The following is a 24860-nucleotide window of genomic DNA, read 5'->3' on the forward strand; positions in this document are numbered from 1 at the left end:
TAGACATTTCCTAGCTCTAATTAAGATTATGTAATAGATATAATGCCAACTCAAAATTTTAGACAATATTAACAATCGCAATACCTCAAAAACTTAACAATACTACTGTACTTTTTTTATTTACAAAAGGCTGATTGACACCGTCTCCAATAAGTGTGCAGTTTTACTGTATTAAAGAAATCTGATCAAACTTATGCACTGACCTGAAAATACTTTCTTGATCTTCCCTTGAACAGTGCGATGTTATCCTACTGATTAAACATGAAAAGTAATCCTGAGTGTCTATATATAAACTTTCAATGACAGCTTCTGATAAAAAAAACACACCAGAAAACACTGAATTTACACTTAAAATGCTAATCAAGCATTTAGTCCTTGAAAAGTAATGATCCAGTCATGAGGCTGTAAATACATATACACAGCTATGTTAAATTCTGACTGCATTTATGTTGTATAGGGACTGGTCATTTAATTTATTATTCTTTCCGAAATTTGGAAATGTAAGTGGTTTGTAATACTTCCATTGTTAATGACTGAACCTTAGTCATTTGTGTGATAAAAACACACCTTTCTTAAGCTGAAATTGACTTCTTCTGATGCTAGCATTTTAAACAGTGCTTACAATGGTCACTACCTTGATTCCTGCTGAACCACCACTGAAGCCAAGTCTTTACTAGGGAAAGACCATTTAAGTTTCTATATATAAAAAAACATGGTGTAAATGCTTAAAAACTATCATCTTATTCACATTTTTGGTTTTAAAATAAAAGACACTGCCATTCCTTTCTTTACCTGAAACAAACGTATCTTGTGACGAATGTAATACCATTCAGAAATAATAATAATTTAGCCAAACAAAATTAAATGGCCAGTCCCTTACAGTACATGAGCATTCAGAATTAAACTAGGTGATAGATGTGTGCATGTATATTTGATCTCATAACTGGGCCATTACTGCTGAAAGACTAAACACGTCGTTCACATTTAAGAGTAAATTCAGTGTTTCCTTTTTTGTTGCTTGTGTTTTTACACATAAGCTGCTGCTATCTGTAATTTAATTCAGAGGATTACTTGTCATGCTTAAACATTAGGATAAATATATGCCGTTCAATAGAAGCTTAATAAGGTAAGCCTCTCGTCAGGTCAGCTTGTAAGTTTTTTACTGTGCAAAATATACAAGACTTTTAAAATTAATTTCTATTGTCCATACATGTGACCAAATTATAGGTCACTGATTGTATGGTATTTGATTGTTAATCACATATGACGTATCAGCCTTTTCATGGGTGGTCTTCATTGATTGGCTGTTCAAATGTCAATCAATAATGCCAATCAGCCACTCCATGGTGGAGATGCCATCACTGTACCAGCCAAAGCGTGGTGGTAGGTTGTTAGTATTTTATTGCTCGATTATGGAGTGCTAACAAAGAACGAAACTGGAGAATATTAAGTCCTCCACTACAATGCATGGGGTTTCAAAAATATGTGAGCCGTACTTTATTTATTTATATATATATATATATATATATATATATATATATATATATATATATATATATATATATATATATATATATATATATATAAAATTTAGCCAAGTCATAAAATGACAATTCCATTGTGTTCTATTTTGAATCATTTGTGCATATCAGTACCAAATGGTGATAAGCCACTGATGTAATTTGTGATATTTAATACAAGGGACAACAATCTCCCATTTCTCCGGCGACCTAAATAATAGTTGAAATCAATGCTTCAATCTACATGTCACAGTGTAATAGTTTTGCAGCTCAGAGATTCAACATTTCAGACCACAAATTTGAATTAAAAAAATTGAAATTTGCCGCCACTGTGAGGTTAGTGGCATATGGTAGTCACTTACCAGCAGGCCTAGCAAACCAATGGTGGTGCTCTACTGTTTCGCATTTTACATAGGGTTAGAATTTTAAAGAAAAAGAATTTCCCTGGCTTTCCTCACTGGTTATACTGGTTATTTAAAAAAGACCTTGTGTATCTTGGGTATAATTCAAAGAAGCTTTAATTCCCTTTATTTTGGTGTATGATTGATGGGTGTAATATGGGTATAGAGTATACAGCTTGGCCTTACTCCAGATGTGCACCTTTCAAAAAAGTGCTAGCTCCACTTGGTCATTTTCACTTCCTGAACTTCAGAGGCAAACTGTATAAAAAGGAGCTGTTATTTTTTTTTTACATTTTATTTATTTGGTAATTCATTCATTGCACTTTCAGAAGCTGGTATTGTCTAGTCTGGCAAAATTCATTTTCTCTATTTTAATAGCTGCTATGCATAGTGTACTTTAGACTAATTCAGGCTGATTTTTTAGCAGAAGGGAGCAGTCGTTTTAGTTAACAATGTGCTTAGATCATGTACAATTTCCAAAAGTACAATATCCATAGAAATATCATTCACATTACATTAATGTAGCATAGAGGTAATGCCAACATTCTCTCCACTGTGCATATTTTAAATGCAAACAACTTCATCTTACATACGTCACTCTCTCAAAAGTACATAATAACTTTTGAGAGCCCCCTAAACGATCTAACGTCGAGTTACACCTGCATGAAATCTGTAAGAAAATGTTTTATTTTTCAGAAATGGCAAGTATTATAATCGTTATGTCTTTAATCTGTTCACAGACTAGATGAAACTACAGCATAGACTAAACCTGACCTGGTACTCTCCATTAGCATTACTACTTACATGACTTCACAAATCTCAGGAATAGTTCAGTTACGACTTAATTATGTAATTGTTTCTGATGTCAAGTGTTGGCAGAAAATTACCAGGTTTTTCCCCTGATTTTCATCAATATTTGCAAAATTCAAGGACTTTTCACGATCAGGGAAAAAATATCATTTTTCCCATAGCATGGGAACCCCGAATATAATTAAAGTACCTTAAATTATCTTACTTATTCAAAAATGTAATAAAAGATAGCAAGGGAACCAAGTCGAATGATAATACTTTGTTTCACAGATACAGTTCATTGTATGACCACTCCTGTGGCCTAGTGGTTAGCAGGAGGTCACAGGTTCGAAGCCTGGCCAAGTCATGCCAAAGACTTACAAAAATGGTACTAGCACCTGCCTCGCTGGGCAGTCAGCATTAAGAGGTTAGTGTTAGGACTGGTCAGCCTGGTGTCAGGATAATGTGACTGGGTGGGACATGATGCTACAGTGCAGGACATCACTATAAACTGCCACACTGCAGACATCATAGCAATATGGCTGAAATTTTTCTAAAGCTATGTTAAAAATCCAAATCACACTCACACACATTCATTGTGCAGAGGCAAGTTTTAAAGTTTGTAGTTAACTTTCAAATCCTGAATTGGCATTCCAAGATTTCCTCAAAGATGAGAAGTTTCACTATATTTCTTGGAACGAAAGCACGTCTTCAATATTTAAAGTATGGAACAGCTATAAAAAAACATCTAGTTGCAACATTGACAGTTGTTTCACTAAATAAATGTCACTAGTCTACAGTAATTTTGTTTGGTTGTGAATCAAAAACAAACTGCAATGATGTAATATTTAATTATACAAGCAAACAACTTCATTAGAAATGGTGTTTTATTGACAATTATTCCCAATGCATTTACAATAGGAGTATTCAAGTCATTAAACTGCCCAGTTGCCCAACATCAACACCAAAGTTTTCTGGATTTCTAATGGTGATTACATCTTTTCTTGCAGTCCTATCATAACTTGTGCACTCTTTTACAGTGCGGTACATGTTTTTGGACCAAATTGTCAAGTTATTAAGAGAGAGGTGTATTAAGACCACCCCAGAAAGTCAATATCTCTTGAATTCCACTAGTGGTCTTTAACTCCACCAAGCAAATAGACAGGAGAAAAGTGGTTGACTGAGTAGTTGGGTCTTAACTAAGAGGATATATTGTCTAAATGTAGATGCTATTAGACAATGTTTTTATTTTGGGATGGTTGCAGCATATATGCATATACATACATACAAAGTATGTAGAAAGAGACAGACACACACACATATATGCAGAGATGTAACATACATAAAAACGAGACCTGGAAGAAGAGAGAGAGAGAGATCATCTGTTACACCCATACTAAGCATAGTGTTAAAACTCAATTTATTGCTCATGGACCAGATTCATACAGAAAACTGATTTGTTACCTGTTCACTATCTGCTCTAACATCGGTGTTGCTTCTTTCTGCCCAAACTCTCTCCACCCACTCAATGCTCATGATGGGAATGCCCACGCCAACTGCAAACTAGATTAAAATGCATTGAATACATAAAAGTTCTGACAAAAATGGTTTTGTTATAAATATTTAACAACAATATTTTGTAGTTTCATGAGCTATTTATGCTGTCCAGTAATTATTATGTCAAATAAAATGTTTGCAAATGTCGATTAGATCAACTTTCAAAATCCACTTGCTTTTTTATTCCATTTCCTAAAACCCCATAGATGCAAAACCCATTTTTCAAACTGTCAATATCAGTGTAATAATTCATAGTCCTCAACCTTTTTTGGGCCAGACTACTACAGGGACATCAGATTGGGGTGGGAGGAGGGAATCTGGCAATAGGAATAGGGAAGCATTTCATCATTAAAATTAATTTTACGACCACCCACCCCATGGCCAAAAAGCTACATTTTAATATCAGTAATATGTTTTCTGTTGGTATTGCATAGCTGAATTTGCCAGTGATGGACTCAAGAACTGGCATAAGCAAACATATACTCAACCTTACTGTAGGAGATTTACTACTTTAAGTCAGAATCCATTTCAGCTATTTTTGTGCCATGACCATGAACACTCAAGAAAAAATGCTTTCACTCCGGTGCATCAAAGAACAAAGGTGGAAGGAGAAGGTCATGTGTCATAGCCAAACCCCAGTCTTCATAACATCCACGATTGATGAATTAGTTTGATACACCCAAGAGGTAGCAATGATTTTGATCTCTTGGACTTTAATCCTATTGAAAGATCACTTTTACTCCAATCTGTAAGCTCTCTTGATAGTTTTGACAATCTACTAAAATGTCAGAGCAACCCTTCAAGACAAAAAGATTCCTACCGAGTGGCCATAATAGAACCCTAATGCCCTAACTAGCCTTAAAAATGATCATCCCCAGCACAGGTTAGACTGAAGTGGCACTGTCAAAGGTAGCTGGTTTTTACTTAAGAAACCTGGTTGGCAAAGGAGAGATACTGACTTATAATTAACCTTTGACAACCTTGTCCAATAGTAAGCTCACTCCTTAGTTTCCTGTGAAGCAAGAAAATGATCTTGAGGATAAGATTCTCAGAAGAACCTTGACCACAAGGTTTTAGATATTGACCATACAAAATATAAATGAAAGGTTCCATTTTTGCATAAGCGAGCAAGACAGTGCACACAAAGAGAGGCAGGTAGGTTTCATGCATTTCATGCTGCACTAATCGCAAAAGATTCTCAACTTTTTATCATGTGGAGCACCTCCTGGTCTGAACAAAGCACTTGGCAACGTTGCTTGAAAGCTTGTCCTGGTGGATCGATCACTTGAGATGAGTCAAGTATGAAGGTGCATAATCCGTGTCCTGTTGTATGCTGACACAGAAGGTCCCTCCTCTGGAACAATGTCCTAGATTGGTCCATCAGCCAGTTGAGAAGGTCACTGAACCACAAACTTTGGGCCCACTAAGGGTTATCAAGATGAGCAGAGCAGTGGAGATTCTGACTTTTAAGAGCACTTACACTTCTGGCTTAATGCCCAGGCTATCTGATCTGGAAAAGGCAAGTTGTTAAATAAGTCTGTTATTAGTTTTGTTGCTAACAAGTCCACGAAGGATCTTCCCCAGTCTGATTGGGGGGGAGGGGGGTCTGCTATGGATTGGTGCACTGACTACTCCATAATGAAAACTTTGCCATTCCTGAATAGACTGTCTGCCAGAATATTTGTCTTGCTGGAGGATGTCATGAATTCAGATAGTACACCCTTCCAAGACTGTCCAGCGAAGGACAGTCCAAAACTACAAACACGTGTCCCAATTTATCATCCAAGGTACACTAAAACAAATGAGTTGTTGGAGGAGACCAACACAGTGAAACATCATGTATCAATGAACCTTTGTAGGGCTCAGAATTCTAGGATCTGAAAATCACTAAGCTAAGGACCTAGAGAGGATGCTGGTCTTCACTCAGTAGAATTATCTTTTGCTCTCCTCCCTTGGCATTTGTAAACTGCACTGCTCCTGACATGCAGGAGGATGTGCCTCACTCTCTATCTTGTGGGCAATGAGAGATCACTTCTATTGATGCTCTTTAAGCATCTTTTGCCTAGTGCTCTTTTCAATGTTTGACTGTAGGAACCTCTTCCTTTCAGAACTCAAACTGAGGTAGATCTCTGTCCAAGTTTGATACAAATGTTTTCAAATTGGTGGACAATGTCTTCTGTAGAGGCATGGCCTAAAAAATTATGTGGCAGCCTCTGTTCCAATCCAGACTCTTGAATAAATATCCATCTGTATATCTTGCAAAGTTCAGAGTCTCATCAAACAAAGGAACATAGAAGTCCTGATCTTTAACTTGCTCTTTAAGCAGTGATAGAAATAATGGCACCAGGCCAAAGCTTATCAAATAACAAGTCTCTCTTACTTCACACAAATACTTTTGAGCATTTTTATGCCCAGAAATATTTTCTTAAAAACTGAACTATTGTTTCTGCACAAGTTATAACTATCATGGCTATCAACCAAATTAAGAGACCATAATATTTTTACTTTCCTAACTTCGTTTCACTCAAATATGCCAACAGTGTTTCCTGCAGCAGCCTATGTAGCAAAACTGAAGTAGCAGAGCTATTTGACTTTGCACGGAAATAACATGCTTTATTTTGCTTTACAAGTTGTTGGTATTTTTTTCCACCAGCACGTGCACCAAGTTCAAATTATCCAATAGCTCCAATATCAATAATTTTTTGGCAAATATATCACAAAAATTTCTTTTCACCAAGGAATCCTTGCAAATCCACTAGCAGTACTTCTCAAGTGCAAGCTTAGAGTCAATGAAGTGATTTTTGCCATGGATCTTGCTTCTACATGTGTTGAAAAGCAAATGTCTTTTCTTTGAACTGAGACAAACCAAAAAAGCATGGGATGAAAATGCACATCTTCAACAAGAACATTCACTGAGTTTATTCAGGAGAAGACACCCACCTACACATGCACATATGAGCCAATGCAAAATGTCACAACAGTATAGAAGAAAACACATTTCTTTTATAAAAAAGGATCAAAATACTTTTTTTAAAGGGCTTAACGGACTGCTGACAAAATTAGTCATTTTGTACAAACTTTTAAAGGCCTTAAAAACGGTCCTTCATTTTGTGAAAAACTTTTAGAAACCTCTAAGGACAGTACAAACTCTGCAAACAAGGAAGGTGGGATGGAAACTGGGAACGTCAACTGAGCATTTCTGAAATCATTAAAAAAAACATTGCTTGGAGAACTCATGAAGGCCAAATATTCACAGACAAAAATGAAAGACTCAGGAAATAACCTCCAAATAATGAAACCCATATTAAATTGCCTGATGTGCCACACATTGTAACTCAATGCACAAATTTCAAAGTGATGTTGCAAAGCAGCAATGCAAATGGTGTCCTAGAAAAAGACTAGGTCTACAGTTCATGTACTAGTGACTTGGGAAGCAGACTGGGTCTGTGTTATGCTCTACATTTTTTTAAAGAGTTCTCTATTGGAGGGTGAACCATGAGAGGATGAGTTCTTATTATATAGATGATGATAATTATGTCACAATAATAGAGCTATGTGATACTGAAAGGCAATGAATTACAGATGTTAAAACGTGTGGATCAATCTTATTATTGAACTAACCTGAGATCTTAATGATATTAGCATTTGTTTTAAGTTTACTCAAAAATCAGATCAGAAATCTGGCCTTCAAGAGCACTTTGTTAATATGATGACATAAGCCCATATTCCAAGTTAGCTTGAAATCAGATTAGAAATATGGACTCTACAGTGGTAACAAGCAATTGTCTGACAAATGCACCCATGATACACTATGTCCAACGTGTGACTGATGGAGGGTTACACAATAAGCTAGCTTAGTCTTTACAACCATGTGAGCTAAAAAACAAAAGCAAATGACTAATGAAAACAATAAATGCAAAATTAGAATGCATTTTTGAAACCATAAATGAACAGATGTCCCTCAAAAGGACTGATCCTCAAATGGCCACAAAGATTTTCTAGGAATCCAAAACCATTTCTTCTTTTTCAGCAATAGCAAGATTTTGTAGATGCCCAATGTGGAGGCTTTGCTAGATGTAAGATTAGCACTACTCTCATTTATGACCATCTAGACTTCATAAGACATCTTGTGGTGAAAAATCTTTGTCAATATTAACAAGATGTTTCAATACAAAAACATTGTGGCAGGCATATTAGATGTAAGATCAGCAGCATTTTTATTCAGGACCAAATAGACATCATAAGAGTCTATTGGTCAAACATGATAACAACATGACTAGCCATTCAGGAGAAACAGCAATAACAAGAATTTTAAGATGGTCATCATGGCAGTCAAGTTGGATGCAAGATCAGCCCTATTTATTTTCAGGACAAGCTAGAATTCAGGGTTCACTTGCTTCCACTCAAAAGTAATTCATGGACTTTTTCTGCATTTTCCAGGGCCCTAAAACTATATTTCTAGGACCCCAAAATAAAAAGAGTAAAAGTGCAAATGATATACAGAATGATAAGTGATAAAAGTACAAAAAAAAAGCTTAAACAACAGTGACTAACAATATAATAAAGATATCACTGTCACAAAATCACTGAAACACAAATGCTGGGCCACATGGGAGCTATCAGGATAAGCATTAAGAACCCTGAGGAATTATTATCTCAGACACAAGGCATCCAGTGACTATGCAGTCTGGAATGGCACTGGAAAGACATAAAGAGGGAGTTTGATTCTCAACCTCTTTTTGAACAAGTCTACCACTGGCTGTCCTCACACATGAAAAAGTGTCCCTGTTAATGACTTGTGCAGAGACAATTCTGTGAGGACTTCTCAACCCTGTCTGGACAGTGTGTTTGCCAGAATATTCTTCTTAACTGGACTGTGGCAAACTCTGAGAGTGATCTCTGAAGCTATCCATTTAAGAAGGTTCGAGACTTAGAAGCTGACAGAATGGGCATGAATGCCACTTAACAACTGAGCGTGTGTCTGATTTGGGTTTTTAACAAAGCTTTAAGAATTTGTCAGTAGCATTATGTTCCACCCAGTCACATTATCCTGACACCAGGTTGACTAGTCCTAACAATGAACTCTTAATGCTGAGTACCTAGCAAGGCAGCTGTTAGTACCATTTTTATAAGTCTTTGGAAGGCCTCAGCCAAGTTTCGAACCTGCAACCTCCAGCATCTGATGCTAACCCCTTAGCCAATCAAAGCAGAAAACTTGACACCTGAGGTTGACCAATGTTGAAGTCTGTAGGGACTATGACGCAGTGATGTCCTGACGCATCCTTGAAGTGATAGAGAAATAGCCCACATTTCTATGCTGTTGATGAATTATAGTCAGAAACTTGACCACCAACTCAGATTATAACATAATGCCTAAAGACAACCTAGATCATGCAAATGATGGATACTCAAGATACACATGAGAACAAGACAGTCCAACAAAAGAAGGAAAACATTAAAATGATGAAAGTTATCTACAGTATTAGATTGGGATCATGTTATATTTTTATTCCAAATCACAAATTACAAATTGTAGGAGGTTAAAAAAATCATCTTGGACTGAGGATTACCACTAGGAAAAAATAAACCTTTGCAAAAGTAGCAGATAATATATTACTATTGAAATTAATAACCTCTGCACTGCCAGAGCATGCTCAACTTTCAGCAGACTGTATGCCAACATCTGGAATAGAAGAGGCATCAGCATCCAGACCAAACTAAAGGACTACAGGGCAGTTGTGCTCCCCACACTACTTTACGATGTGAAACGTGGATGGTGTATCAATGCCACGCCAGGAAGCTGAACCACTTTCTCACCACAAGTCTCAGGAAAATCCTCAACATCAATTGGCAGGACAAGGTTCCAAACAGGTACTCACCCATGCAGATGTACCCAGCATCCACACAATCCTGATGCAGTCCCAGCTATGCTGGGTGGGACATGTTGTACACATGCCAGACCACGGGCTGTCTAAGAGACTCTTTTATGGCAAGCTACAGAAAAGAAAGCAATCCCACTGAGGTCAAAAGAAATGCTTCAAAGACACTCTGAAAGCTGCATTGAAAACATTCAACATAAACCCTGATTCCTGGAAGCAAACAGCAAGCGATCGAGTCACTTGGCCTTCCTCCATGAACAAAGTCTCCAAGTTTTGCAAATCTGGCAGGATAGCAGCTGCAGAGCTGAACAGGGAAAAAAAGAAAAGCGCGTGCCATCAATCCTACTGGATATGTCCCACTCATCCCTTGTCCCTTATGCAAATGAACATTCTGTGCAAGGATTGGCCTCATCAGCCACCTGCGCACGCACAGAACAGAACCTGCCCATCCAACCCTCAGATGATTAGAGTGGTCCTTGTTGACTAGACAGACGAACAACAATACCCTTCATCATAGTGTACTGTATTTTGCAATAAACATTTGAAATTTCAAACCTGATTTTCTACTACTTTCATAATTACATAGCTGAAACTAGACCACAATAATTTCATGTGTCATAGGTTATAAGTCTTAGCTCAACCAATGAAGGTATGTAAAAAAGTAGATTTCCTGAATTCTTCCTCCACCTAATATACTGGTTGCCATGTATAGACTATAATGTACTAAAGAAAGGTGCTAAAACCACAATACTGAAAATTCAATCCTATGGTAATAACCAATTTTTTTCTCCAAATTCTACAAAATACAGCAAAATTTTCATACCTCAGTAGTTGGTCATATATGTATACATAACTACAAAAGAAATTTTAAAGTTTTAAGAATTAGCTAAATTTGTTTATTATTTGTCACCTATATGCAATCTAATAAAAAATGCTCCCATAAACCTGGAATGAGTCTAATTCACAACAGCTAAATCTGACCTCATACAGGTGTATATACACAGTGTTTTTTCACTAATCTGTACCTGAAACTGACCCACATTAAGGACATGCCACCATAATTGTACACTGGTCTTGCAGTATAAACACTACACATACATACATGCCTACTCCTATAGAGGTATAAGCATAATTATCGTTAAAATATGATACAAAAAGCATAATCTGAGCATAAAAGTTGATGACAAATAGTCTAGGAAACCAAGTTTAATTTGGAACATGTTTTCTTTTCCACCTAATTCTCATTGTATTCCCATACATGATTCATAGGCTCAAATACAAAAAATCAGCTTCCTATATGACAGTGTCATGTAAACCTGCTTACAAAATAAGTGAAACTCCTCAAAACCAAAACCTCAGTAAACCAGAATCCCCCATAATTCAATTTTATGCTTTAAAAACTCACCATTAAACAAAAAATTCAGCTCAAACTTGAAAATATATATTTTAGCTGCCAAAATCCTGACACATGCTGAACAGATTAAATACCCTTAGCAAGTACTATTGTGAGTAGATCTGTGAAATAAAACTCCAGAAAATCTCCCAAGGGCACAAGAGGTTAAAACATTACTCGATACATGTGACAACACAGATCACAGCTGAAATTAGGCTAATCTGAAGTTATTCAACATAAAGAACCTGCTTTTAAGGTGAATTATTAATAAGTAAATGTTTATAGGCAGACTTTAAAGAAAGTCTGTTTATCTAATTCTGACCGATGCTACTCATTTATATACATGGTCAACAGAACACTGTCTTGTCTTTTACAAATAACCCACCAATGTTAATAAACATTGTGATCTCAATTTTGATGGTTTGCTGATAGAGATGGTCAAAGCAGCATTCCAAGTCAGATTCACTCATTAACATAACCATATGTTTTAGATCATGTACAGATATTAGAAAACTTTGTGATTGATAAGATGAGCCTTATCTGGCAATGGCACAAGAAATGGAGCCATTAACACAATGAACATTAGTTAAAGAAGATTATCATTCGTAATTCAAAAAGACTTATGGTACAGTTATACAATTATCTTATTCCTTAGATGTTTTTTGTGATAAGGACTGTATCTCTATGGAGACCAACTGTAACTGTAGTAATTTATGTGACAGGATGTGATTTTCGGAAGGTGTGCACCATGTTCTGACAGCTAATTCTTAATTAAAAAATTTTTTTTTTTTAAATAGCTTAGTTTTTATTTTGTTCACTCTAACGCTTATAAACTGATGCTCTCATAATTACATGTTTTCTCTATTTCAATTGATCCATCCGCTCTCAACACTTAAATGCCTAGGAAAATACTTTTTATCACATATGCAAAAAACCTCATTAAACGGAACATTTCTCAAAATTTAAATTTTTTAACATCTCAAGGATTTTCAATTTTGAGGGGTTTCACTGTAGTAAATTTTAATCATCTAGATCTACTTTCAATATGATCTTTTCTTTAAATACTGCAATACTACTGTTACGATTGTTACAAAGCAATGTGCAAACAGGTCAGAAATATAACAATTACTTTTTTACTCCTCTTGCACTAAAATCATATAATTTGACCTCCTCTGTGTTGTCCTTCCACATGTGACTTACATTATACTTGTATCCTCCTGTGCAATTGGCTACTAGATGGGTCACATTACACTTTATGTCCTTTCGCACACTCCCAGACATGTGATGTACCAAATCCACCAAATGACTCTGTCAACAAAACCAAACATATTAGCAGGCATACTAAATCACATTTTTTAATTTCTTATCACTTTGTTAACAAGGAATTTTTCAGTGAACATTAAGCAGTCATCAAAATTTTTATAAAGTTAAAATGTGTATAACATCTTGGATTTTCCTTCAAGAGTTTTATTTATATGCAAGTAACTTAACAGAATTCCTTACACCTGCTGAATGTGTGTAGAAATGTAAAACTTTCGAGTCATTTTTCATGTTTTATTCTGTTTTTAATAATGCCAGAAGAATTACAAGAAACAAAATTTCAAATGTCACTTTAAGAAATGTTGTGAAACAAGGGCCTGCTTTTTAACACTGATGTCATCTTTATTTTCGATAACAGATTGTTTATTTTACTTTTTTTCTGTTATATCAGTTTTTACTCTTGCTATGCAAAGAATTGTTAGAATAATTACAAAAAAACCATTGTAAACCTATACTGCATGCACCTAAAATAGAATCAGTTATCATAAATAATGTAACAAACCTGTTTGTGATTAGATCATAGCAAATATGACAGTGACTGGTTGCTACAATGTCACTGTATTGTTGCAACCAAACTGCACACTGCATTGTTGCAACCAAACTGCACACTGCTCACATTCCCAGGCATGTGACACAGCATGTGAAAAAGCCATCAGCTGCTAAACCAACTGTAATACATCTCAATCACAGCAAACCTTATGGACAGAATCAGCTGCTACACCAACTGTAATATATCTCAATCACAGCAAACCTTATGGACAGAATCAGCTGCTAAACCAACTGTAATACATCTCAATCACAGCAAACCTTATGGACAGAATCAGCTGCTGCACCAACTGTAATACATCTCAATCACAGCAAACCTTATGGACAGAATCAGCTGCTAAACCAACTGTAATACATCTCAATCACAGCAAACCTTATGGACAGAATCAGCTGCTACACCAACTGTAATATATCTCAATCACAGCAAACCTTATGGACAGAATCAGCTGCTAAACCAACTGTAATACATCTCAATCACAGCAAACCTTATGGACAGAATCAGCTGCTGCACCAACTGTAATACATCTCAATCACAGCAAACCTTATGGACAGAATCAGCTGCTAAACCAACTGTAATACATCTCAATCACAGCAAACCTTATGGAGAGAATCAGCTGCTACACCAACTGTAATACATCTCAATCACAGCAAACCTTATGGACAGAATCAGCTGCTAAACCAACTGTAGTACATCTCAATCACAGCAAACCTTATGGACAGAATCAGCTGCTAAACCAACTGTAATACATCTCAATCACAGCAAACCTTATGGACAGAATCAGCTGCTACACCAACTGTAATATATCTCAATCACAGCAAACCTTATGGACAGAATCAGCTGCTGCACCAACTGTAATACATCTCAATCACAGCAAACCTTATGGACAGAATCAGCTGCTAAACCAACTGTAATACATCTCAATCACAGCAAGCATCATTATCTTTAAACTTCTCACTAAGTATTCATGGTGTCTTTTTAAAACAAAACTTTATGAGTTAAATCAGTTCCAACAAGAGAAACAGTGAATAATTTGCTCACATAAATAAATTCCTTTGTCTCCAGCATCCCACCACTATTCCATGATGGAGATGAGACTTTAGTAAAACAAAGGCCATAACTCTTCCGAAAACAGTGAGTATCATCACTGGTCAATAGGTATATCTTCTGAAGATGAATATATGTAATAAGTTTCATATCAGTCCACTAAAAACTGCAAGAGTAGTTGCATCCATAAAACTCTGCCATATGTTGCATCCAGCTTTGTTTCAAAATGATCTGTCAATCCATTCATCTTTAGGTAAGCATAATAAGTACCAATTTTCAAAGAATCCAAAACCTGCACAAGTTTTAAGATCCTGCCTTACACTTCATTCACATGCAGAACATAAAAGGCAATAACTCTACAAAAGATAACAAAAGCACTGTGATTTGTTGACATGTGCATCTTTGATGACATTAACATGTAATAAGTTTTAGTGTTTCATCAAAACCTACTAAACTAGTTGTATTAACAAGATTCTGTAATACACTGTATTCAGCTGCAAAACAGAAATGGCAAAAACCAAATGAATTGCAAGACAGCAATAGTTTTGAAAGGTGCATCTTCAAAGTTTGAAGATTCACTGAAAACAGTGTATTTGCATTCACAATATTCTATCATATACTATATCAAGTTCCAATTCTTAAAGGGTAATAGTTTATAAAAAAAACCCACAGGAACAGGAACAGTGTGATTTTTATATATGAGCATCTCAGATGATGATCAGAACTGTTACAAATTTTATATGAATTTTATATGTACAACATTCAATGTATTTTACGATGTCTGCCATCTTTGTTTTGAAGGCAATTTATATAATGGAGGTACCTCAGATTTTGATACGTGGTGTGCACAAGCATAATAAACAGTTTATATAACAGGTTTTTACACAGAATAAATTATGCTTAACATTAAAATAATGCACATCTACATAGTGCATGTTCTAATTTTCCCACACTACCAATTCAATTGGAGGCCAATGTTTACTGTTATACATCTGACACAATGATTTTAATGTTTGGTCATACATTTGTAATTAAGTCTAATAATATAATTAGCGTTCAATATTTGTTTTGAATCACAATATTTTAATGATAGTTAATATTTTTTTATGCTTAAATACCTGCTGGCAATATGCACTATTTCGGTGGAGTGTTACATAGTGTACTGCAACTGAAGGTTACAAATATGGGTGTCATGCACACCTGTAAGTTTCACTTTGACCGGCATTGGGTTCATATGCATGCAACATATACTGTACATGTAATCCTATTTTGCTGATAGGCTTCCAAATGTGACAGGGAGTGCTATCATTCTCAACACAGAAATTAATTTAAAGCAATCGTATTAGAAAATATATGTCAAAGACATAGCGCAAAGTACCTGTACATAGGGATATAAGACCTCAATAAAACTTACACTATATCACTATGAATATATTTTTTATTGTAAAAGAAATTGTCATCCATTTCATATGATAATTCTAGTCATCGGAATTTATTTGTTACTGGGATTTGAATGGTACTCATATGAATATTCTTAGGTCTTAATAGTAAATTTGATGTGATCAATGTTATTATTTAACACAAATTGTTGAAACTGTTACATGCAATGAAACAGAGGGAACATAATTAGAAAAGATGTCAATTCTGTTATATTAATTTAAATATTGACACTTGAAAGTGAATAAATCCTCTATTTTTCTCATTCAGAGTTTATGTTGTTTATATACTTTTACAGATACAGTTTCTTCACATATAAGTAGCTAATGTAACAAGCCATAATTTCTGTGGGTTTCATCTGTTATCAGACGACTTTCTATATATTACTGGTATAACACAATAGTGTAACCAATTCAAGGTTTCAATTTAAGGATTGCTTAAGTCAAGAGACAGGAAGTAAGCCTAAATGTAAGTGAGCTTGCGCTAAAAATTAAACCTGAGTGAGCATGTTACAGGACATTTCCCATGATTCATGGCAATGTTACAGGACATTTCCCATGATTCATGGCAATATTACAGGACATTTCCCATGATTCATGGCAATCAAATGAAATTCATAGTGTCACAAGATACTGCCATTCACTGCACTCGTAAGTAGGATTCCTAACCGAAAATGAAAATACAGAAGTTAAAAAAATAGCTGGGATTGACAGTGAAGTAGACAGGCATTCTACACATTCTTGACTGTGATTGGCATGTAAGCTAAGCACTCTATCCATACAATTAAATGGTACATTTAACATACTGATAGATTTAATGAGTTGTAGAATTATTCTGACATATTGTCTTCTCTTATGGTTAATATTTACAGTAATCTATGTAAAGAGCTTCATACATTATGAGCTGGTTAGTTAAAAGTTCTGAAAATCATTTTAGGATCCTAACTTCTTTCTGAATAAATTTAGCATTCATAAATTTGATGCAATGTTAAAATCATAATTTTTATCCTAAACTATCAGCAAATCCAGTTTTATAATATAACATTTCTGATTTTTTTTTTTCCAACAGAAATCATGAAGAACCAAGGTTAAATACATTGTGCTTCTAAATGAACTGATGTCTATAGCATTAATTTCATACAAAGTCTTTATTTTTATAAAAGTAATTTCTGTGACACGAAGAAATTGTACTGGTGAACACCTTTACTGTAGCTATCTTACCAATGCTTCTCTATCCTTGAACCCAGTAAAGCAAACAATCAGTCCTGCCATTGAGAAGCAATACTGTGGCCTGGCACTGTTGGGAATGGGCTGAAAATAAAATGTACATATTGGTTAACATCAAAGTCCAGAATATATCATCTTTCTAACTATTAGTCTTTAATTTACCTTTGACCTGCCCTTAAAGCCCTAATGCCAGTGTTACATGCAAAAAGTCAAATACAGTTGAACCTGTCCTGAAGGACCAAAAATTCTGCCAAAAATGTATGGTCTCTTAAGACAGGTGGTCTCTCATAACAGATCATAAAACCATAAAATCAATAAATTTGTGCATTGAGAATATAGTCTCAAGACATGTGGTTTTACATAACTGGTCTTTCAAATCAAGTTTTACTATAACTCAAATCATCTAAATAATACTGAATTTTGATAGATATTGGTCCTAAACATTGTTGGGTTCCATTAAAACCTGCATATCATCTAGTTTGGTCCATCCAAAATGTACATCAACTCCTATTTAAAACCATTTTCAGGGCTCAAAATCACTTACTGTTATCTCCATTAACACTTTACCATTTGCAATATTCTGCTATACTTAATAACTTTAAAAATCGTTATGGTCATCAGTCAATAGCCATATTTGCTAAATAAAATTGTCATCTAAAGATGAGCCACAATGGGAGTCTGCCATGCTGGGTTTCCTTGGTAACCCATATTTTAAACATGCATTTAAAAGAGATTCATTGATAAGGTTCAAAGGAATGCTTGTGCCAATCAAATCTAGTTTAGAAACCATATATGTCAAACTAAAGAAACCAGACATGTCAACAGTTACCTACCTAAAAAAAAGATGTATCAACAAGTGCTTTAAGGGTGAACAATAAAAAAAAAGTTCTATACTGCGAAGAGTACATTTTAATACATGTATGTGCAACTTAACAAATTTGTGGGAGTTGTCTCATATCACTAGTCTCCAAGTGCTTGAATTCATACAAACTGTTCAAGATTTCTGTACCCTGGCCATATCTCTTGTATATCTCCTCAATTTTCCAAGTGTTGAAAACTGTTTATAAACTCTTGAAACCCACTGAAATCTACCATTCTTCTGAATGTAAAATTGTCTATTTCTAGAATTTTGGGAAATTTCTACTGGGTACCTGTCAATCCTAACAATCAGTTACCCGGGTACCCAATCAAAAGAAAATTGTATTAAATGTGAACCTGAACTGCTTTGTTGTAGGTTCACACATGCCAGCCCCCAAGAGAGGTATAAGCGTAATTTATTACTAATATTATTGGTAAAAAGCGTAATCTGAGCATAAGAGCAATCTATATATTACATGCCATAATTACATAAAACTGTATGAAAAATGTACATATTAATTTTATGTAATGTATATTTCCTTTTACTACTTATCTGGATCTGCAGTTACAATTTTCACAAATCGGCTAAATCCATGTGGATTAATAGCTATTACAAGAGTGTAGACACAAAAGAAACTGATAAATGATTTATACATAACACTCAGCTTTAACTAGTCTGCATCATACATGTCTACAGTAACTTTCGTGAATAGTCATAAAGTCTACAAATGATGAATGTTGTAGTATCCTAGACCTGCCATGGTTTGTTCCTTAACAACGGTCAGGTGCAACATATTTTTAAGTTTAACAAAATCCCTCTCCTCTAACATTTTCTGTCATATAACATCCAACAGTCACATTGATAGAGTCTGGGATATTTTTGTTATATCTAGCACCATTTATTCTCAATTTAGACAGGTCCATTACATATCTAGTATCAAAATAGAATGAATCTATGACAAGTGGTTTCACACTCAAGAATCCCATTTGTTTTCTTCTGTTTCATGTAAAATTAATGCAAACATTACTATATTTACACATGTGGTAAATTTTTATTAATTTTTTTCAGTATTATTAAATAACAAAGATTTCCCTTATGTTCAAACATTTCAGTGGAAAATTTCATTCTGTATAATTGTCCATTTTTTCCCAACATAAAGAAGTGCATTTTATGGCTTTTGTGTTGCCTTTAAAGTCACAAAAATGTTTGTCTTGGGTTTCCCGCTAATAAAATAAAAGAGTCCAGCAAACAAAAGTGAACAGTGGCCCTGACTTGAACAGTTAATATTCGCTCCAGGGCCAAAACTTGAGGCAAAATTGGCATTAGTTGAACCAGACATTTATCTTGTGTTTTCTTTAACTTGAATTGTAGTACATATTTAAATTTCACTTCATCGAATATTTCGCAATCAGTACTTACTGTTGCTGTCGATGAAAGGTATTGACCCTGGTTAATGTCATCAGGATCTCAAAACAAGCATGTTTAAGTTGTGAGAAAAATGGCACATGAACCATAAACAGGCATGAAGTTAGGATGGTCCAGCTTTAAATATCAGCATTGATTCTTAAATAGGTCGTGCGAGAAAGGAAAGAAGTGTCCTCCCTTTTATTATTATATAGTACATGTATCACAAGCAAATTGTAACCAACCATACCAGCCCCTCTGATGATGAATAAATGCGCACACAACACGAGCCTTGAACTGTAATCATTATTCAGTGTCTCGATCTGAACTTGGAATATTTGTTTTTAATGTGTACCCAGTCGTTCATTTTATTAACCAGGTTCAGTGTACCCCCCAGGGGTGTAAAACTGAGGGTAAAAAAAAAACTTGGTGTCAGAACTGGGAGTCAAATAAAAAATGTGGGGGGTCAAAAATGTACTGACAAATTTTCATATGACTTGTACTTGTTCAGCTTGCAATAGTTTATTGCAACTTGCACAACATACTCTCTCTCTCTCTAAACATACAAATAAATCAACATGCACAATTAACAAACAAATGCATTGTCCATTCAAAGGATAAATTTATTAGTTCATTTTTGTTTTAAAGTTGTACTTTTAACAGTCTCCTTATAATCAATATGAAGCAATATTATAGCCCAACACACTACATGCAAGCCAATACAAAAAGCCAAATACATCTTTTTAACAAAATGGCAGTCAAATTACTGCCTTTCATAAAATGTGTACTATCATCAGTTTCATTGTACTTCATCCTAGAACATATTTATCCAAATATCAAGGAGGATAATGATTCATCTTCTTTCTAATAAGTTACACTTGAACTTTAAAATCTATCTTTTATTGCAGCAAAGTTAAAAAAAAACAAAATCTGCAATGACCCGCTGACTTTATAATCCAAATAATGCATTTGTCCCTGCAAGTTTACTTATTTCTTTGTTGTGAAACAATGTCTTGGGTTATAATGTGTTCTCCAGATATCATGTGGCGAACGAGGGCAGATTTTTAAAAATTCTAAAACCCTGTCACGAAAGGATTATTCACTTTTGCAGTCTTTGCAATCATGCGATTATAAATCACACCGGTAATCCTAATGTATGAATACAGTATTCCAGTCAAGGGTATTATTTTCTCCATTTTTCATTAAAGTTAGATCCACAGTTACTCTTTTGTGTTCTGCTTCTTTCACTTTCTTCGCTAATGATTTTTAGTGCACGCCGTTTTAATCTGGAGAACACTTTCTAGTGCAACAAGCATTGAGATTAAACATCTAAATGACAGCTTGCTGAACTCGATGGAAATCGCGTGAGAGCTTGGGAGATTATGGGAAGCTACTCCATCAAAACATTGCCTATGCTAGTCTGGTTCATTGTTTCAAACGTTCCCTGCGTTGCACTCTGCTATACGAATAGAAGAGCGTAAGGCAAGGAACAAACAAAGTGGGGAAACAGTCAATGCCTATGCTTGAATTATATAAGATGCCATCCATCGGCAACATCCAATGCATTGGGTATTAAATAAATCCTGATCACATTATAAAAATCACTTGCGTAAAAAAAACGCACGACAACAAAATGTGTGCGTCAATTTTCTCCAGCATGCATCCCTGACGCACAAATGTGCGTAACGGGAAACACTGCAGGTTATTATCAATGGGCGAGTACCTGGGTGCCCATTGGCATCTTTACTAGGCAAAGAGATCATTCAATATGAGCCATGTGTGAAGGTGGAGAATCTGCAGGCTGTTGTGTAGGAGAGTGCCCTTGTGCTGTGATAGAAGGCCCTTCCCATGCTGGTCTACAAATATGTTGAAAAGATTGCTGAACCATGATTGTTCGGGGCACATAGGCATAGCTGCCAACCCTCCAGGCTCGCAATTAGTGAAAATAGGGATAAAAATTAGTGAATTTTGACATGAATTTGTGAAGCGATTTTTGAATCCGGGAATATTTGTTGGAACAAATGTTTAGCATGGTCTCCAGCTGATAAAGGTAGATTGGGTTCAACAAGAAAACTCACAAACAATGTTTCAGCTTTGGTAGCTTGCAGGTCTTCCATCGAGAGCTGAAATCTGCTGCAAGTTCTTAATTTTCCCAAGCTCTCTGTGCTTTTGCTACCAATGTGAATGATCTATATTGGTGTTTGATATATATATTTTCGTATATTCCAAACTGAACTTAACTTTGTGTTGAGCAATACATTTCTTTTTCCTTGCTGGTGAAGACATTTTCAAGATGCAGTGCCGAATGGTAATTCAAATTTTTCTTTGCAGCGCATGCGAAGAGTGGAATTCCGGTTAGGGGCCAGTTTATCTCAAAAGCATTTGTAAAACTACTACTATACATATAGATTAAAACATGCTAAAATGCTTGCTACCAGGCCAACTGTAACAATCGCTATAGCTGCACTAATATCACAACCAGCAGTACTGGACTGTTTCAGCAACTGCCAACATCATGACTAGCGCTTATTGGGAAGTAGGTTATTTTATTAATGATTTAAAATAATTGAGAACTGGGGAATTTTTCTGCATGCAACGTGAATCTGTGAAAATTATGACAAGAAAATAGAAGGCCTCTTTTTCTTCCCATGTACACCACTCCCTTGATAACTCGCGAACCTGCTTATTACGTGGGGTCAGGCGTAGATCCCATTTTTTAAAACCAGAAAATACCCAAAATATTGATCCATAATTGTTGAACTTTAAGAAAATTGTGATCAAAATTGGTAATGGAAGTTTTGATGTATCGCTCATTTTATCATTGAAAACAGTAGATAGGACCTGGAAATTTTAATCAACACTACGAAATATTAAATTTAAAAATAGGTCATACAATATTTTACATTTTCTTTCCAAACCACATTCTTAGTACACCGCAATTAACGATATGTAAGGAAATTTCAATCAATGAAAATGTCACTCACACCAAGCGGAGGCAGTACTTTAATAAATAAATACATATTAAACAAAAATTGTATCTATCAATTGAAATTTGTGTTCTAGTTCTATCTTTTAGTTCCTTTTAAGTGCAATCGTCATAAATGCAATGTGTCCTCTTGTAATTAAACGTAAAATTTGTCAATCTACCATAACAGCTATGTCCGCGAGCGTTTCTCTGAGAACCTAATTCCTTTCATAACTGACTTCCAGAAGGATTTGTAGTATTGTTGCACTGAATCAAAAGCTGGCCTCCTTTGTATTATCAGGCTAATTATGTCTCAAGAATCAAATAAAGGAGGTGGAACAAAAGAAAAGTTCAAAGGCACGAAAATCCTATAAACTTAAAATCTAGTGGCCCCGGTCATGTTGGGTGAACTCACTTCATTTGATCAATCAAACACTTATAAATGTTATTGTGGTATGTAACACAAACTACCTTAACTTAACAGACTCTTTCATAACTGTGATCAAAGAAAACTGGGCAGCCAAGCGAAATGAATACTTCGTAAAATAAAGAGCTTGATTTCACAGATACAGACCATTGGGGAAAGCGAGTTTCAGAGAATTCTTGAACTGGCACTTAGAGATATCCTCAGGGATGGTAAGAAGTTTCATTATTAATTCCAATTAATTAATTCACGACATCAATACTGTACTAATTGAGCAATACAAAAATTGAGTTTCAACATAGATGATTGTCTCACAAATTTGTCGCATGCTTTTTAAGAAAAGGAATCTTGTTTGGTGGTGCATCAACAGTTAGTCTCGTTTCCTGTACTGTGGACTCCTGATTCGGCAGGAAAATATTAAACACCACTACAGGAACCAGACTCACCAAGAAAACAAAAAGCAGTGACATAATACACAGATTTTTTTGCGTACACATGATGGTTGTTGAAACGATCTTTCATGCATTGGATATTTTGAAAATAAATGTTATTTAAACAGAATAAAGAACAACTTCATTAGAAAAAGCACATTATTAAAAATTATCATCGACGTGATTGTAAAATGAGGATTCAGTCAGTATACAGCACAGTTCCCTAATGCCGCTCCCCCCAACAGTTTTCTTGATGTCAAAGCGATTTTTTCTTCGATTTTTGGAGGTTTCTTGGTAACTCGTGCCTCGCTTATAGTGCGGTCTATGTTTGTGGACCCCGTTGTACACGAGTTATCGAGGGAGAGGTGTATGTGCTCATTTATATATTTACATCATTATTAATTGTAAGAATGTTTACTTAATTTGAGTTAAAGATACAGTCTTGAGTTTAAGACTTATTCATTCTTGCCTTAACATCTGAACAAGAATCAGTCTAAATGTTGTGTTCAGATTTTAATTTGGTTGGATTTATTTATTAAAAGTATTATTCAATGGAATTACCAAGTACTCAATAATATTCTTAAATTAAAACATTATTTCTGGAATTATAGTGAGTTCCAACAAGGACATTTAGGAATATTTCTGGAATACCACTTGTGCAAACTACCAAATTGAAAGCAAAGATTTATCCCAATATGTTTCTGTTAATTTTTAAAGCAAAAATGAAATGGTGGAAGTTTAGCTTCATTTTCCCCCCCTTAACAGTACAGATCACTTGTTACACACAAGATTTTAACTGTCATTTTGACTGGTCTTTGTCCCTTCTGATAAGAAAGGATACACAGCGTTTTATCTACCCATGCGTCAAATACGCAGACTTTATCAATGTGACAATCAAAAATCATCGCCAGCATGTAAATTGATGCACCTCAAGCTTACGTTTTGCTGATTGACACAAAACAAAGGTTTGGTCTAACTACTTTAATGTCTAGGTTACAACTCTTCCAAACAGAGAAAACACATGCACACCAGTTTCTTACCTTAATGTTATCATAAGGCATATAGGGTTACAACTGAGTGTGGAGCCTGGAGCTGACCTTATGTGATTTGTAACTATCAGAATATTTGTAGCAACAGGATGTTAGAACCGTATATTATTACCACACCCATGAAAGAGCTGGAAAATAAACACATGGCTTTAAATTTAATCACATGAGAAACTTACTTTCTGCTCTCTGTTGTCACGCAATAAAACAATTTCCATTCACTCAATTGTATACCCTGTTTTGTTCCAAGATACTGTCATTGTTTGACTGAAAATAGCGCTAAAGGCAAAGAAAATTTAAAATAGATCTGAAACAAATGAAATTATCTTTGGACCGCGTTTACGACCGACCGATGAGAATAGTAATGTTATCCAACCCATGGAGCCATCATCATCCAAAGATGAGGTAACGGTTACTAGTAAGATAAAATGTAATTTTGTGCAGCAATGCTTAAAAACATAGCCAGCTATGTTTTCAAAAAGAAGTCAAGTCAATTCTCTGTCCAGAACAGTATCTTGACCACCTTTCTGAATAGGCTTGGGACTGAGAAACAGAAAAATCTGATGCTTATCAACATTGATAGTGAAGACAGAAGTACCTTCAATTTTCAGGAAACTT

The 24860-nt window shown here is 35.2% G+C and overlaps 1 protein-coding gene across 1 annotated transcript in view; it reads right to left on the reverse strand.

Moving 5' to 3' along the window:
* LOC149798915 (protein ECT2-like) overlaps positions 1-24860 on the reverse strand; it is a 191614-nt gene that overhangs the window by 153577 nt on the left and 13177 nt on the right. Inside the window, exons 4-6 of the mRNA XM_089957002.1 lie at positions 17108-17197; positions 12740-12847; positions 4175-4273 (exon numbers count right to left, since the gene is read on the reverse strand). Of these exons, the coding sequence (XP_089813128.1) occupies positions 4175-4273; positions 12740-12847; positions 17108-17197 (297 nt within the window). The remainder of the gene's footprint in view (positions 1-4174; positions 4274-12739; positions 12848-17107; positions 17198-24860) is intronic.

Source organism: Sinohyriopsis cumingii, chromosome 5 (assembly GCF_028554795.1).
Source record: "Sinohyriopsis cumingii isolate HCF-2022 chromosome 5, ASM2855479v2, whole genome shotgun sequence".
NCBI classification, from domain to species: domain Eukaryota; kingdom Metazoa; phylum Mollusca; class Bivalvia; order Unionida; family Unionidae; genus Sinohyriopsis; species Sinohyriopsis cumingii.